Below are 16,775 nucleotides of genomic sequence, written 5' to 3' on the forward strand. Positions count from 1 at the left end.
ACTTCGTTGATTATTACGAGGAAATCGACGCCGATTATAGATCGACAGATAATTTGTTGACCGAGTTTAAAAAATTAATTCGATTACAACCGAATAAGATTCAATGTGACGTCATGAGAAAAATAATCGATGAGACTCCGATGAGCGATTTTCTAAATTTGTGGCGTCCTGATCATTTGATCGTCGCTAGTAGGAAAATTATTCGCGATATTATTCAGGAAAAGTTATTCAAGTTGCATTGTGAGAAATTTCCAACATTGCAGGTACCACTGTGCTATAGACCCGCTGATACTCGGCGACAAAATATCAACGTTACTTTGCCAAATGGAGAGGAAAAAAACTTGGTCTTGAATGATATTATCTTTGTTGATATTAATCTTGTCAGTGACGCGCTAAATGCAGAAAGATCACCGTGGAAATTAGGTTACGCAACAACGATACATTCATCGCAGGGATTAACCGTCGATGGTAAAGTTTGGATCGTCGATGATAGAATTTCTTGGTCAAACTTAGTTTACTTGGCCGTGTCGAGAGTTAGAAAATTATCTCAACTAGGACGAATTCGAGTAAATTATCTTAGTGACGCTGGCGGTAGTTGAGTATCTTCGGGAATTACCTGTAATTCTTCTTTGGTGAATCCGCGTTGTGGCGCTAACGAATCTAGTATATAAATTGCCGGTCTTCCTGACGATCTTGTTACGGCGGATATTTTGTGCGTTGTGACGCTCCAGATTGGATCGGTTGCTCTTTTTCTTCCTCCTTCAGCTTCACCTTCTTTGTACAAATACCTAACGGTGATATTACCTAGCACAGGCTGAATTGTGGAATCTCGCTTTGGAGGTATATTCGATTTTGTGATAGCAATTGCGTGTTTCATTGATATTGCTCGAGTTGGCTCGTTATTTAGCGCGTTGATTACCTGAGGCAATCTTAATACCCAATCATGGGATCGCTTATCCTGAATGAATTCACGTGCGTATTGATATCCGAATAATCGTTCTGCAAGCGTTTTGTTGAATCTTTCGACGATAGCTTGATTGCGATGAACACCTACAAGACCGCGTCGGATTTTAACGTTATTTTTTTTCATCAACGAAGTAACCGCACCAAGGAATTCTCGACCTGGATCAATCTGGAGAAGTTTCGGCCATGTTAATAGAGCTCGTGAATAAATTTCGCTAAATGCGTTAGCGATTTCCGTCGATGTTTTATTCGATAATGGCGCTGTTTCTTTGTACCTGCTAGCGATATCAACGATGGTTAGAACGTATTTGTAGGTGACGCCGTTGACGGTATCGTGAGGAAGAAACATCAAATCCGCTTGATGAACCTCATTGGGGACACTGACTGTGAAACTCGCGTATGGTATTTTTTTAGGCGGGGGAAGGTATATTTGCCAGATTGCCTGTTTTGACAACCACAATTCAGCCACGGATTTTTTTATCGATGCGGCTTTGGCAAGTTTGGCGATTGCTGATTTTCCTCGCCAGAATCCTCGTGGAGAATAATATATCTCTTCCATATTATTTACCAGCACCGAATATTAATTTACTTTTCATCGCGCCTTTGATCAACCATGATGCCAATTGTTCTTTGAGGGTCTTGTTGGGAATTGCGTTTAACGCGTGAATTAGCTTTATATCAGCAAGATGCCTTTGCTGTAGATCTCCACTGTAATATGCGAGATCGTGGTCGTAGCAAGCTTCATCGATGGCGTTTATTGGATTTTCACCTTGCTTAGGTCGTTTATTTTTATCGAGTCTGATATCGAGTCTCGTTCCAGGTCCGCAGTAATTGTATCCAGGTAGATGCTTTTCTCCGGGATATTTTGCCCAGGGTAACCCAGGTAAATTTTTTAAGGAGGCTGCGATGTCTCCTCCGGTTCTAGTTTTTTTTTTTTTTTTGATAAATCTGAATTTGCTTATCTTGCAAACTTCGCATTCTCCCGTGATTGCGTTCCTGTTATTGCGTGTGATGATTTCGGTCGGATTTATCGTAGCTGTGTGCGTGCGACACTTAACACAATATAGATCCATATATTTTATTAACATGAATGTAATTGATTTTTCGGCCACGAAACGACGCGAGCAAGTGAAACATCACGCGGCATTACCAAATTCGATCAGAATGATAATCATCGGCCCATCAGGATCGGGTAAAACGCAGTTGTTACTAAATCTGATCATGAGATGGCTAAAATGGGATAGATTGTATTTGATTGCACCATCCGTGGACGATCAGCGTTGTTATCAGGTTCTAAAAGATTTCAGTGACAATACCGATGAAGGCACGATAGAATTCATCACAGATATCAATGAAGCTCCTTCCGTGGAAAGTTTAGACGGTGATACCAATAATCTTGTTGTTTACGACGATGTTATGCTAGATAAACAAACTAACCCGGCTAGAATATTCTCGCGTGGCAGACACAAGAATACCGATGTCATTTACGTGACACAGAGATACACGCAGATTCCGAAGGTGATAAGAGATAATTGTAATATTTTATCGGTATTCAACGGCGTGGACACACACACGCTGAGAAATATCCATCAAACTTGGTGCAACGGTGACATGGATATAAATAAATTTAAAAATTTGTTCAGCCGCGCTCAGACAACTCCGCATGGTTTCATCACGATAAATTTACATGATCCACGTGGTCGGTATCGTATCGGTCTTGATCAAATTTATTCATGAGAAGGCAGCGACGGATGCAACAAAAAAATAGAACAAAAAAATATCGCATCTCCGCAAGAATCTCACCCAGGTTGACCTAGACGCAAATCTTTTTTGAGAGAAAATTTATTTTTCTGCCTTGGCGATATGTTTTTTATGACACACTGGTATACCCGGGTGATGTATTGGGTCTGAATGATACGAAAATTGACCCTCGTAGAAGGCTTTGTTTTTGATTTCTGAGGTTTCTACGAGAAAAGTTTTCGTAGGAAGGTTTATTTGGTCTGAGCACCGAGGTCTGTTCAACTTCCCTGCTGCTCGAGTATAATCAATAGTTTTAGCCTGAGATGTTTCTTGATGATACTGTTATTAATATTAGAAAGTATACGTACGAATACTCTATATAAGAGGTGTCGAACTATAATTTCCTTTTTCTTGGATGTATTTTACCATTTTGCGTTCTCAGTTATGTATTTGTAAGGTCGTTCAGCTCTGGCAACATAATGTTTGCTATTGAACTAAAGTAAAACATGTTGAACCTAAGAAATGATACTTTCCCCACATGTTTTCACGTTTTGTTATCCCTGCGGGTATTTATGTGATTATGCCCATCGCCCGTACGTGCGTTTATAATATCGCATAACTACTCTTTCGCGATTCAAGCTCGAGATCTCAAACCTTGGGTTATGATTTTTAGCAATATTTATTTTTTTCCCTGGTTTCTTTCGGTCGGGGGTGGGTGGAGCGTGCGTGTAGGTGAGTGACTTGCTCTAAATATAAGAAACTATAACTTAAACAGTAAAATGCACAGGATAGTCATTATAAACACAGAGACCCGATGTATATCCGACATGTCGCACATCAAAGACATTTCAAAATATTGTACTGTACCATTATTTTATTCTATCGTACTGTTTTATATGGTATGGTATTGTATTATATCGTATTGTATTTGTATTGTACTAATGTATTATATTGTACTGTATTACATAGTATGATATTGTATTGTATTGTAATTTTCAAAATCGCGATTCACTTACATCAAATTATGTCCGAAATCTCGATTTTAATCGGACTGGGTGGCTCATCGACATGCACTCTGCACAGTCTTGAGTTGTCAATTTCAATAATCTTATGAAAGTGTTATGTTTTAAGAAAAGCTTATGAAAATGATTAAACATGTTAAATTATTTTGAAAACACTATTGGAAAATAAATGTTGCATTTTCACAATTAATCAATCATTGTTTCAAAATGAAGCTTTCCCTAGATGTAATAACTGAAATACTTGTGACCCAGTTTGTAATCATACGATTATTTCAACTTTGTATTATTTTCAGTCTAATATATGGAGTTCAAGAAACAATACGAACCTATAGAACATCTGGCAAACGATTTATAGATGCATGTACTCGAATATTTGCAAGAATTGATTTTGCTACAGGACCTAAAGTGGATAGGTGGACCTCTCCTGTACTTGTATATGATCATTGGTTGTTGGAAAGAAGACTCCAAACATAAATCTGATGTTGTATTACAAGCATATAACATTTTGAGGGGACGTCCATTTGGTATGGGGGAAAATAGCGCGGAGAGCATAGCACATGCATATTAAGCATGCTTTCATTTTGAAAATTTGTTAGTGTAGAACGAAAACACGTTTTGAGCATGTTAGGTATTAGATATTAAGTATGTGAGGAAATATAGTTTTTCGTTTTGTTTCTTAAACAACAAGTCATTCAGGTCATGTACACGTTGGGTACCAACTCACCAGTTTTGTCGAATAGATTAACCCTTGAAATATGATCCAGTTTAAACCGAATTAAATGTCTCGCTATTACGTAACAATGAAAGCGCCGCTTTTCTTGACCCAAATTAGTATCATTCATTCATTTTAAAAGTTCATGTCTATGAAGAAAATTTTCGTCTGTAAATTTTGTAATAACAACTGAAGTTTAAACTTTTCAACCATTAGAAATGTACAGACAGTGGTAAAATGTTCAAGCATTTTATTTTACAACAATTTGAATTATATTTACGATCAGTAAAATCCCTGCATGACAACATTAACATACACTTTGAATATAGGAGACAAATATAACAAACATTTAGCATGTTCATTTTACAAAATTAATTAGTATAGATATGTTTATATGAACTCGAATTTATTATTTATCACCATATTTCTTAATCACTACATATTTTGGTTAGATCTTTACAGACAAATTCTCAGATATTTGCAAAAAGTCTTACTCATAACATACATTCCACTAAATGTTTTGTAAAAATGGATAAATTATTACCTAAATGTCTTAATCATAACATAATTTCCCTAAATTCTTCCAAAACTTCTTTTCTTATAACATAATTTCTACAAAATATTTGCAAAAATTAATGAATTATAACCCACATTTCTTAATTATAACATAATTTCTCAACATTTATACAAACTACTTTTTAGAAAACTTAATCGGGTAGTCAAGATAAAACAGTAAGGACTTAATCAACAAACAAGATCTAACACTAAGAACGGAATCAGACAAGATGTAACAAAACACAAGTGGATAATGTATTGGTAATATATTTTTAATTACAAATTGCTAAGCATTAATGTTGGAAGCACAAATATTCACCTCAAGGGAATACCCCAGGGAAGGACCGATCCAGAAACATTTATGTCAAGGTAACCTCCTCAAAATTATTCATTGAAGTAATGATAAAAAGATATATCTACGTAAATACGGGGACTACCTAAATGTTTTCTCTTCCCGGTTTAACCTATTCAAGGACGGAAAGAAGGAAGGATACAGAAATGATTCCATAAAAGTATGATGAATCTCCTAACGTATTCAAAGGTGCAAATGGAGTGTAAATACGGTTCAGAAGTCTAAGCATGTGTTTCTGTTCTTCAATTTCCAAAACTTTCAGCATATAGCGGCCGGGCAGCAAACACAGTTGAAGATTAAATGTTGTAGCCGTAGTTATTGTTCATTAAATCTCTGTCTCTAGTTGTGTCTGAACTATTAAGTGTATCTCATTCACAGAACGAACCATTCTGTGACTTGGTAGGCATCAGTGTTGAATTATATGGAGGTAATGATGTTAATTTCCATTTTCTCCGAAGGCAATAGCATTTCTAACAATGCCCTGCATTTGGACATCTTTCCCACGGCGTCTTCTTACTTTCATTTAAGATTTCAGAGGCAAATTATTTGGTCTCTTCCTCTCTATTATATTTTGTGTCACGTTGCACACCTTCTTCATTTGAGAATTCATCGCTAAACATTCTGTTCAGCATCTTATTTTCAACCTCAACTAAATCTAATTTCTTAACGGTACTTTGAAATGATCATCCATTCCTAATCGCTACTTTCAGTACTCAAACGTTTGGCCCCAGTGTCGAATTCGATCATTTTGACCAGCGATAGTGATGATGGCAGACAAATATATAATATATAAATAAATATATATATATATAGTGACAAGACAGGGGTCTTTACTTGATCGAGCGGTGTCAAAACCCTGGCTCGATTCCCGCTAGAAGTCGTAAGTTAACCCCCAAATTTACCAAAGACTTCCATACAACTTCACTTGTAAATCAGAAAGCCCGACGTGTCCATTCTAACCATAACTTTTTACTCTAATCAATGCAAGACCACAGATTAAAGAGATATCCACCAACCGCACAAAAGCACAGCCACTCTTCGTTAAGGTTCCGTACCGCCAGCAGTTCTCGCCGTAGAAACTATGCAACTGTCCCGAAACAAAGGGAACTATTATAACTAAGATACCCAGGGCCAGTCAACCCATGGTTTCCAGGCACATTTTGCCAGTATAACTGCACTACATTTGCCACCATGCCGACATAAACGGAATATCCCGAGTCCCTTCTTATTGATTTCATTATTAATTTACCGGTTTCCTACCGTAAATACTGCCATTGCAGTCACGCCACCAATGTACACCACTAGATTTTAGTAGGGACTTTATTATTCCATCGACACCCATTCGGTTTGGACATGAATCCACTACTATTGAACGAAGGTATCATTGAAACTCACTAACACTTTACTCCGTGACGATCGCTCCTAGTAATTGGCTAATTATTTCGGGCCAAAGAATATTTCCATTGCACCGAATTCCAATAATCAGACAAGTAATCACAAAAATTTAAGAATTCCTTAAAACGGGGTGCTATAACCAAATGCGCATTCACCAAATTTATTACTATATATATATATATATATATATATATATATATATATATATATATATATATATATATATATATATATATATATATATATATATAACCGCAATTTTTAATTTGAAGACTATGTAGACATTTTCGAAATTACACACAATAGTTTCAAATTTATACTAATAAATAATTCCTGATATTTTAATTTGACTGCTATTGAATGATGGTACAGTTCCAGGTTGGGCCTCTTTAAATATGCAGCAGGAACTGACAATATTCCTGTTTAAAATACATCGAGATTATATTTTTGCTATATATGTGAAATTGTTCAAACTATTTCATCTTCCGCTTTACATATCAGTCCTCTTCTTTAAAGTTGTACCACCCATCCCGTTCATTCGTTTTGGAAGGGAGAACAGGAATGGGTTGAACCCATCTTTATCCCTTTGATGGAATGCGAAAGCGGTACACTTTCTCCCTTAATGACACTTCATGTTTTATTTTGATTTATTTAATTTTATTATTTAAAAAAAAAGAATTATCTCTATTAAATTCATATTAATTTAATCGATTTTATTTATTTATATTGTTTATTTTTATTTTATTTTAATTTTTAATTTTTATTTATATTCTAATTTAATTATTTTAATTTCTCTTTTAGGAGTGGGTTTATTGTTTATACAGATTATTAAAACATGTATGAAATAAGGTAGTATTTACGCTCTTATATTTTACACCCAAACCATCGGATGTAAAATCTCTTCACGTCTCATAGTCTAACAAATTTACATCGACTTCCTGTTAAAAAATGTCTACTTTCGGTCTAAAAATCCACTTCTGGTCATAAACAATTTTTTTACGCGGCCGCTGATCCGTTTTGACCCTAATCACGTGATGTTTTAATCATAACACACAATCTATCTTATATGATACATACATACATACATACATACATACATACATAAAATAACATGCAAAGTGTTTTACCAGCCAAATGAACGCGATTAAACTGACATTCTCTATTGACCTAGACCCGTATATATTCAGTGGTGTCAAAAGATGTTTACCAAGGGACCTTTCTGAATCCTCCATCATCATCTGACATCTAATTTATGAAATATTTTAAGCACGAAATATAAACTCAAACCTAATAACACTCAAAACAGCCAGCAATATCAAGGCTCAAGCGAGCCTCAGGCAATTGTCCTTCCAGCGCTTGTAATCATTAAGTGCAACATTTGGCAACAATGGAGGTAAGAGCTTGTGTTAATGAATATATACTTTTTTACCAGCTTCGAATGTTTGTCTTTAACTAGACGATTCTTAAAAAATAAACGAAAATGCTAAATAAACAGAGAAGAAAAATAAACAGGCACATTGTGTCGGCAATGCAAGGAAGGTCTGGTAGTTGATGTATGAAATATTTAACTCAAACGAATAATATCTTCCTTATATTCATTTGTGAGAGCATTCGCGATGGACGTCATTAAAAGTCTAGCACATTTGGCTATCAGATGAAATCAAGCAAGCGCAGGTGCATGTGCTCTAAACCACGTCGATGTCCTGTACGTATTATAAATAGAGCCCTCTTTAAGCTTCAAGTCTCGCTGGAACTGTTATATGTATGCGTTCACAAAACATTGGTGGCCTGTCTGCAGCATAAATAAAGCACTAGTTGCCCTGTCTGAGTTAATATATCTCATGTTACTGATTTGCAAAAGCAATACAGTGAATATGCTCTCAACCAGACTTCTGCTTTTAATTGTTTCAATAGCCCATGTAGGGACAGCCATCTTGGAAAATGTGGGTCGAACAGATCTGGAAGTTCTTCGTATTCAACTTGAGGAGGAGAAAGCCAAGCGACTTAAATTACAGAACGACCTTGAGGTAATGATGTTCAAAGTTGAGGAACTGAACAGAAGATGTGATCAAAGGGACACAAATGGTAATGACCTCTTCCTTTATCTTTCCAAGTGTGTGTTTGTGTGTATGTGTGTGTGTGTGTGTGTGTGTCTTTAGCCTTTTTTCTGTCAGTCTCCAACCCTTTCTTTCCTTTTTTCTTTATTTATATTTATTTCTTTCTCCTTATTTCTCTATAAATTCATGTATGTTTTCACTTAAAACATAACACCCAATATATATATATATATATATATATATATATATATATATATATATATATATATATATATATATATATATATGACATCGGAGGCGCCAAACATTATTGCACATCTTACAAATATACCAGATTATGAATCCCTTCTAAGAGTCACCTTTCAAAGGGAATATTACCTTTGGTCACACCCAATATTGCTTTTACTGCTGCAGTGTCTGAAAACACAACATTAGTCTGAGGACGGTTATTTGTTTTAGAACCCCAAGGTCAACGAGGGCAGCTGCTGATTTCTATACATAGAAGATAGGACTGAATTCGTTTTGTAAGACAAACTCAAATTCAGCTCGAGCAATCTAAATTTTCCATGTTACATGCCCCAGGTAATTTTTTTTTTAAAAATGAGTGATAGGGTGGAGGGTGAAGAAGGGTCGTATTCCATTTAGTGTCTACATGTACCTCATTCATCTATTAATTTTAGTTCATACGTTGCTGATGATTTCTATCTTGTAGTCAATGTCAGTTTAGTCTCGTATTTTCTCGCGCAGATATGATCATGAGAATATTTACTATTTAACGAAAGTTTTGACAAATAAAGAATAAATTGTCATATTGTAACTTGTGATTTACATTTTAATCGTAATATTTGTAGGTATCAATGATTCGCAGACTTTCAGGTTCTTATGCTGGTCTCAAGCAGATTGTGAGCTTACGCACTCCAAACAATCGGCTTGTCAAACATTATTTTGATGCATGTCGTCGATTTTAAGGTGGATAGGTGCCGATTGTAAATTAGCTAGTGAGATTTCTTTGACAGGTGTGTTTGTAACCAAAAGCACACAGCTCTAAAAATTAATCACCAGGAGGATTTCTCCAATGCGTCATTGATGTACCGAAAACGCATAACCGCAGACTCTGTTCAATGATTGTTATTTACGTCATAATTGCAGGATACATACTTCCTGCTTGGCAAACAAATTAAATACGTAAAAACAAAGGTTCTCATTTTCAAGCGTTAGCTTGTCAAATATTTTGATGTATATATAATATTTATAAATCCTTCAGTTTTCATCATACTTCTAACGCTAGAAACAGGATGGCTTTTATTATTGCTGATGTAGTTGATGAAGTTTATAGCTCTAATTGAAGCTGTTTTAAACATACTTAACCAGTATTATGCTACAAAACGTGCAATAAAGTTCCAATCATCATGGAGTAATGAGTATATATGGAAATAATAAAGTTTGTTTAGGTTTCCAGTACAAGCTATTTTCTCTAAGCAAACTCTCTATCTATCTACCCTTTGCTTAAAAGTCTTGCTATATCAAACCCTTTCTTGACCTTATCCATATATATATATGATAACTTTAATTATATATATTTATATATATTTAATTATATATATATATGATAACTTTAATTATCGGCATACTCTTTTTAGTTGCCAAAATGATAATAACCCAAGTTAAAATAAATATAGCGTGCTTTCTTTAAAAATATCCATTATTTATTTTTACCTTATTTTTCCTTATGATGGGATATTATGTTTGGGTCACTTTAGTATTTCGAAAGGGCAAGTTCAATTTTCCAGACAGCTTGCCAAGGAATATTTTACTTGCCCGAGTAAGAACGAGTGACCAGTTGTGATGACGACTTGTACATTATTGAACGCATTGTCGATCAAAGAACACGTAAGGTGGGAAACCGCCGACTCCAAGAAGTGAAAGTTCGTTGGAAAATATGTCCACGCAGTTGGATTACAACCTCACAAATCATCGACAATAAAATGGAGTAGACGCTGCCAACCGTTAAACACACCTACATCTTCTTCTGGGCATGCTAACTTTTATAAAATTCGTAAATCATGATGTGTTACAAAATAAATTTGTAAATCACGATGTGCTTCAAAAGAATTGACACTTCATAATGAAATGGTTTTGTTTGGTATATTGCTTGGAATATCAAGGACTAGAATAAAGAAAGAATCGTTAAACATTGGAGATGGGTTCGCGTTGGATAAACAAATAGCACTTTTCGACAAAGGTTATTTACCCAAAAGGGCTACAGAATTGCTTCTTGACAACGGACAAGTACATTTACGTGAACCCTATATCTAATTATTGGAAAACATGAATGGAGAAGAGTTAAAGGAATATTTTACTTGCCCGAGTAATAAGGGGATAATTCCGGGCTACTTTACTCAGGATTCATATTGATCATCTTCTTCGAAATACGTCAGAACTCTTTCCAGTAACATCAGTCAACCTCTAGAATCTCCTTTGATAGTAATCCTTTGACATCGAGTGAATTCTTTGAGACAAGAACTATCGAACTGTGTATAATCATTTTTTTAACATTACCAAGTGACAGTTCTGTGGATGTGTTTACTAAAAGCATATTATGTTTTGTTTTCACGGCCAAATTACCTGGGTCAATATAATTGGGAAGTAGTTTACTTAGAAATCATTTAATTATTAATCCTACTCAAGTCTAGAATGTAGTTGGAGTTCAGACCACTTTTCTCGTCAAAATATTCAACAAATAAGTTCAAGAACACTTGGTCAACACTGATTCTCTTATTCACAAATCCCAAACACAATCACCATATGGTGGGCAACGAATGGGACGAATGAAATTGAATGTTAAAAACCTCCAAAAAGTTTAACATTGTTGGTCACATCGAGACCATATCTGAAATGTTTACATTGGCGGCCATTTTTAGGAAGAAATCAGGCCTGTATCACAAAAATGTTTTGTCATGTTAGTAATAAATATGGCCCAAAGTGTCTCCCAGTGGTAAATTGTTATTTACCTCATAAAATATCAATTTCCAGTTTTCCCTATACAATCACACAAAGTTAAATTTCTCTTGTGCTCCGACTGATGCCAATATTCATCATATAGACACTTTTAACATGCAGTTTCAGTATGGCTTCAATTTGTTTTCTTTTGTGTTTTCAGCTAGTAGTACGACGTTTCCAGGTGGCGGTATGACTTATGTCAGATGGGGCAGAACCGTTTGTCCTGGAAATGGTACCGAGTTGATATATAAAGGTAAAATATACAGCAAGCGGTTGTAAATAAAAAAAAAAACATTCTTTTTTACTAGGACATGATTTCTACCAGATAATTGTTATTGTTTAATATTAATAAATTAATCTCATTTTCTAACATTAGAAACGTTATTTTTTTAAATATAAGACACATTTTCTAATGCTAGAATACAGTTTAGAGAACGACTATTTGTATTAGACAATAATTACCTACTAGTATAATTGGTTTTCTAATGAATTAAAGTAACTTTGTAATATTAGAAAAGTGAGATCATTTGCATCTGGCTGAACTAATTACAATATCATACATACAAAAAATAAAACCATCTGCAGTTATCATTAATCATTGCACCGATATTTCTTGTAGTATTTAGTTGTCTGCATCATGTGGAAACTGACCATCAAGAAGTTTTGAACAATCTCTTTCTGTCTTATGGTCAATCAATATTCTAGTACATAATGTCGAATATGCTTTTTAAAAAACCATTCATGTCCGTTTTTAAAATTCTGCTTACTGCAATTTTCTGGAGTCAGGTCCCTCAGTCAATTAAATTGTTTAGGACCGCAGTGACACCCTATTAACATCACCATTATGTACAGGTCTAGCTACCCCTGAAAGGCATAACATTGCATGAAAGTGTTCGTTGAGGTCGGGGCAGCCGATTATATTCCAATATAAATTCGAGTACATACTTAATTAGGATTTAAGATTAGAACTCAGTCAGATTCTACTCCGCAGAGGGCGCATAATGTACTGTCGAAAGTCTGGAAAGTCTACAAATCTCATAGTACACTCACGTCATCTATTAACAGATACGAGTGATTACTGACTTCTGTTTCATGTTATGATTTTTTTTTAAATTCAGGATATATGGCTGGCTCCGAACACAGACAGACGGGAAACGGTCCAAATAATCTTTGCCTTCCAGAAGATCCAACATGGGCTAAATATCAAGACGGTACTTTCGACGGTGATCACAGAGCTCGTGTGTATGGTACAGAATATGAGATAGGAGGTACCTATACGCCTTTCTCGCCTGACCTTCTAAACAATGATGTTCCATGTGCTGTTTGCCAAACCACTCGTTCTTCTTCTATAATGATCCCAGGGAGAACAAACTGCTACTCAGGATGGACGGTTGAATATTCGGGTTACCTCGTCTCAATGTATTACGGTCATGCTTCACCGCTAGAGTACGTGTGTTTGGACGGAGACCCGGAATCTATCGATGGCGGTATAACCAACCTACAAGGTCACATGATATACCTCGTGGATGTCATATGCGGCGCATTGCGATGTCCACCATATGTCAACGGGCGGGAACTCGCATGTGTCGTCTGCTCTAAATAACCAATCGGATTCTTTGCCACTACTGTAATCAACCGTGAAAAGTTATTTCCGTTGCTCAGATCACTAGATGATAAGTGTAGATAATGTTAGTTTTTGTTTATTGTATTGTCATTTAATTAAACAATATTGCATTGGACTCTACAATTATCCCGTTCAGGTCGTCGCCAAAAATGCAAATATGACATTATTTTGCCAAAACTTGAGGATTTATGAAAACGATTCAAAATTACATTAATCCAATACATAAAATTCAAATCAGAACGTAAGAAACATATACATGTATACTGAAGTGAATAAGAATTAAATAATGTACCAAAGCTAAGACTTTTGCCTAGGCACAGCCACATGTTTCTAAGCTTGATGATGAATCGGTTTACAATTTAAAGGTGAAGTTTAATGTTTATACAACCAATATTATAACAACTCTTTGAACACTAATTTTTTTGATGATATTCTGTGAGTCATCGAATGATCGAGCCGAGAGGATATATCTTTTGCACAAAGTATTTTTCACCAAAGGTTCATTTGTGAGTTTTTCTGTAAATCCAGCTTGACGAACCTATGCGACGTCAATCATGTGAATAGTCAGTATTTATATTGCGATGTATCAATGGTACTGATCACAGAGATATACACATTACGAACGGTGTGTACAATTTAATGGTTTTGATAGATCAACACGTTAACATATCAAGTGATGTGAATCAGATTGTCTAAATAAGCCATTGAAAGTCTTGTGTGGTATTCTCTTTAATGATTAGCCGTGACTGTGAGTATTTTCCGTACCCCGCCTTCTGGAAATTGTTCATGTTACTCATACCATCAACATTTTGGCGGCTGTCTTTTGAATAAATTGACCAAGGGGCATTTGGAGAAAAGGTTAAATCTGTCGAAATATGGCCAACTTACCCCACTGGTAAATAAAATTAAGGGTATCGGTCAATGAACAGAGATCTGGTGGGCCGTAACCTGGTACTAGAACCACAACCCTATAAAAAAAAGTGTGGTTTAAATGTTGATCTGTATGAGTAAATAAACTTGCCTGTTTCAAAATGGATTCCGATCAATGCCTGTCTCCCAACAAATAAAATGTTATTCAACTACAGCACTGTTCCAAATCCAATAATGTGGCACGTCTAAGTTAAACCGAATGTATGATGTGACAGTCACACATGAATTTCCATCGGTAATCCAGTGTTGATGTACCTGTCAAGTAATATGTTTGTTAAATGTTATATTGGTTTGGATAAATGACGTATGTGTCAAATCTTCTATTGATTTGGAAGGATGATTGCTCTTTGAATTATTCCAAATATCTACTTTTACAGGCTACTGTTCATTATAAATTAAACTAGCGTTTGGGACTCTCTTTCGCGCAATAACTGAAAGGTGCAATATTTGAGCCAGAATATACGAATTTATTATTTCTTTTTCTCTAAATTATTTCTGTTAAAACTTATGCGATAAACAGGATATCAAGTGGGCAATGATTTAATATTAAATTTACGAAACTCGCTGAATAATTTCCTAAAGCCTTGAAAAGCTAGAAACTATTCAAGTCAATTTATAAAATTAAATATTAAATCATAACCTATTTGAGATCCTCCATAAAAACGGATGTCAGCAAGGATCAATATGAAGTATGGAATCGTTCCATTCGAGAAATAATCTTTCTAACCGGTAGGTTAAAATGACCCTCATCTCTTTTTTTAAATGATCTTTTTACGCTTTCACTTATATAGTTTCAAACGAATTGAGGCATGTGATTTTTCACTAGTTAACAATATAAAACAGAAGTTTAAAAAATGAAGAATTCTACGACCAATTATGGACTTGTCTATTTCGTTTCCCGATCACTTGTTCAGCTTTAAAACAATGATTTGCCCTTACCAATACTTGACAAAATTTCTTCATTTTCCAGTTTCTAATGACTGTAATGAAGTTAAAGGAAAGCATAAGTAATTATATGGCTATGGCCGTACTGTATTCGGAATTAGAACTAGATTACCTAATGCAAGGAACTGTAGCCGTGTTTTTATGTGAAGCGATATTACATCTACATGTAATGTCTGCTTTTAGAATGATTCAACTCTTCATTGTACAGATTTATTATCCTTTTTGTTATAATAACAGCTAATTTGAATCGTCTAAGCATAAACATAAACAAAGTTTATTTTCTTAAGTACTGGTTCTGACTGCTTTGGTGGCATGTGTGGTTAGAGCGTCAGCCTTGGATGCAGGAGGTCGTAGGTTCGAAGCCCGGTTGAGTCATAACAAAGACCTATAAAAATGGTACTTATAGCTGTGTCGATAGTTGCTCAGCATTAAGAGATTAGTGTTAGAACTAGCCGACCTGGTGTCAGGATGATGTGACTGGGTGGGTCTGGCAGCAAAAAGGTCTCCATTTTAATTAATAAATAACATCAGATGAATAATAATAATAATAATAATAATAATAATAATAATTTTATTTCAAACTTAAATCCGTAGGAAGAAAACCAGTAATACTCAAATCGGAAAATTTCTATCAAGATCATACTATTAGTATTACGATTATATTTCTGAATGAATACTGTCTTTCTAAGCAAAACGCGGATGTTGATGGCATGGTCAATTGCAAACATTTCCTGCGCTCTATGGCGCCTATCATATCTTCTTGCAATCCTAAAATCCATTGCTGTAACAAACATTACCCTAGTCATTGTAGAACGTGAGAAATATGTCCTGCAAGCAGCACAATATATACCCATATAATAGGATTTGAAAAGCAATATGTTTACATATGTTGAATGTGTTTTGAAAGACCTTTAAATCATATTTACTCACAGAAAAATAAAACGATATTTTCTCTGTATATCACTATTATATAATGTATTTGAACGAATGACTTATCATACCTACATATGCTCATTGACAAACTACAGCTTTTCTCAGCAAAGTCTAACCTGAAGTTTGCAAGGATAAGTACTAGGATATGATTCAGACAAGCTGCTGTTTGCATCTTTTAACAAGCATCCATGCTACTTTCTGCGAGCTGTATTTTTTATGTCTTCAGTTTGGAACTTGTCTCCAGCCAGATGTATCATATGATAATTATGAAAGACAATTTTTGAATTGCAATATTTTGGCTTTCAGTTGACGGATAAGCTTTCACACTAACTCGCTCAATTTAACAAAGCCAAATATTGTTGCACCTACCGATCTTTTTCTATAAATATGTACCTACATGCATGCATGCATGCATACATACATACATACATACATACATACATACATACATACATACATATTTTAAGTACATAAAATAAACTTTTGACACATGCACTTTTAACAAAAATAGCGATTGACAATTTACGGACAATATTTTGCTATTTTT

The 16,775-nt window shown here is 35.0% G+C and overlaps 1 protein-coding gene across 1 annotated transcript in view; it reads left to right on the plus strand.

The window, feature by feature from the left end:
- The window catches only part of LOC149798340 (uncharacterized), a 29,413-nt gene extending 13,160 nt beyond the window's left edge, over positions 1-16,253 (plus strand). Inside the window, exons 2-4 of the mRNA XM_089963482.1 lie at positions 8,654-8,824; positions 11,957-12,049; positions 12,915-16,253. Of these exons, the coding sequence (XP_089819608.1) occupies positions 8,654-8,824; positions 11,957-12,049; positions 12,915-13,399 (749 nt within the window). The 3' untranslated portion in view covers positions 13,400-16,253. The remainder of the gene's footprint in view (positions 1-8,653; positions 8,825-11,956; positions 12,050-12,914) is intronic.
- The last annotated feature ends 522 nt before the right edge of the window (positions 16,254-16,775 follow it).

This window comes from Sinohyriopsis cumingii, chromosome 6 (assembly GCF_028554795.1).
Source record: "Sinohyriopsis cumingii isolate HCF-2022 chromosome 6, ASM2855479v2, whole genome shotgun sequence".
NCBI classification, from domain to species: domain Eukaryota; kingdom Metazoa; phylum Mollusca; class Bivalvia; order Unionida; family Unionidae; genus Sinohyriopsis; species Sinohyriopsis cumingii.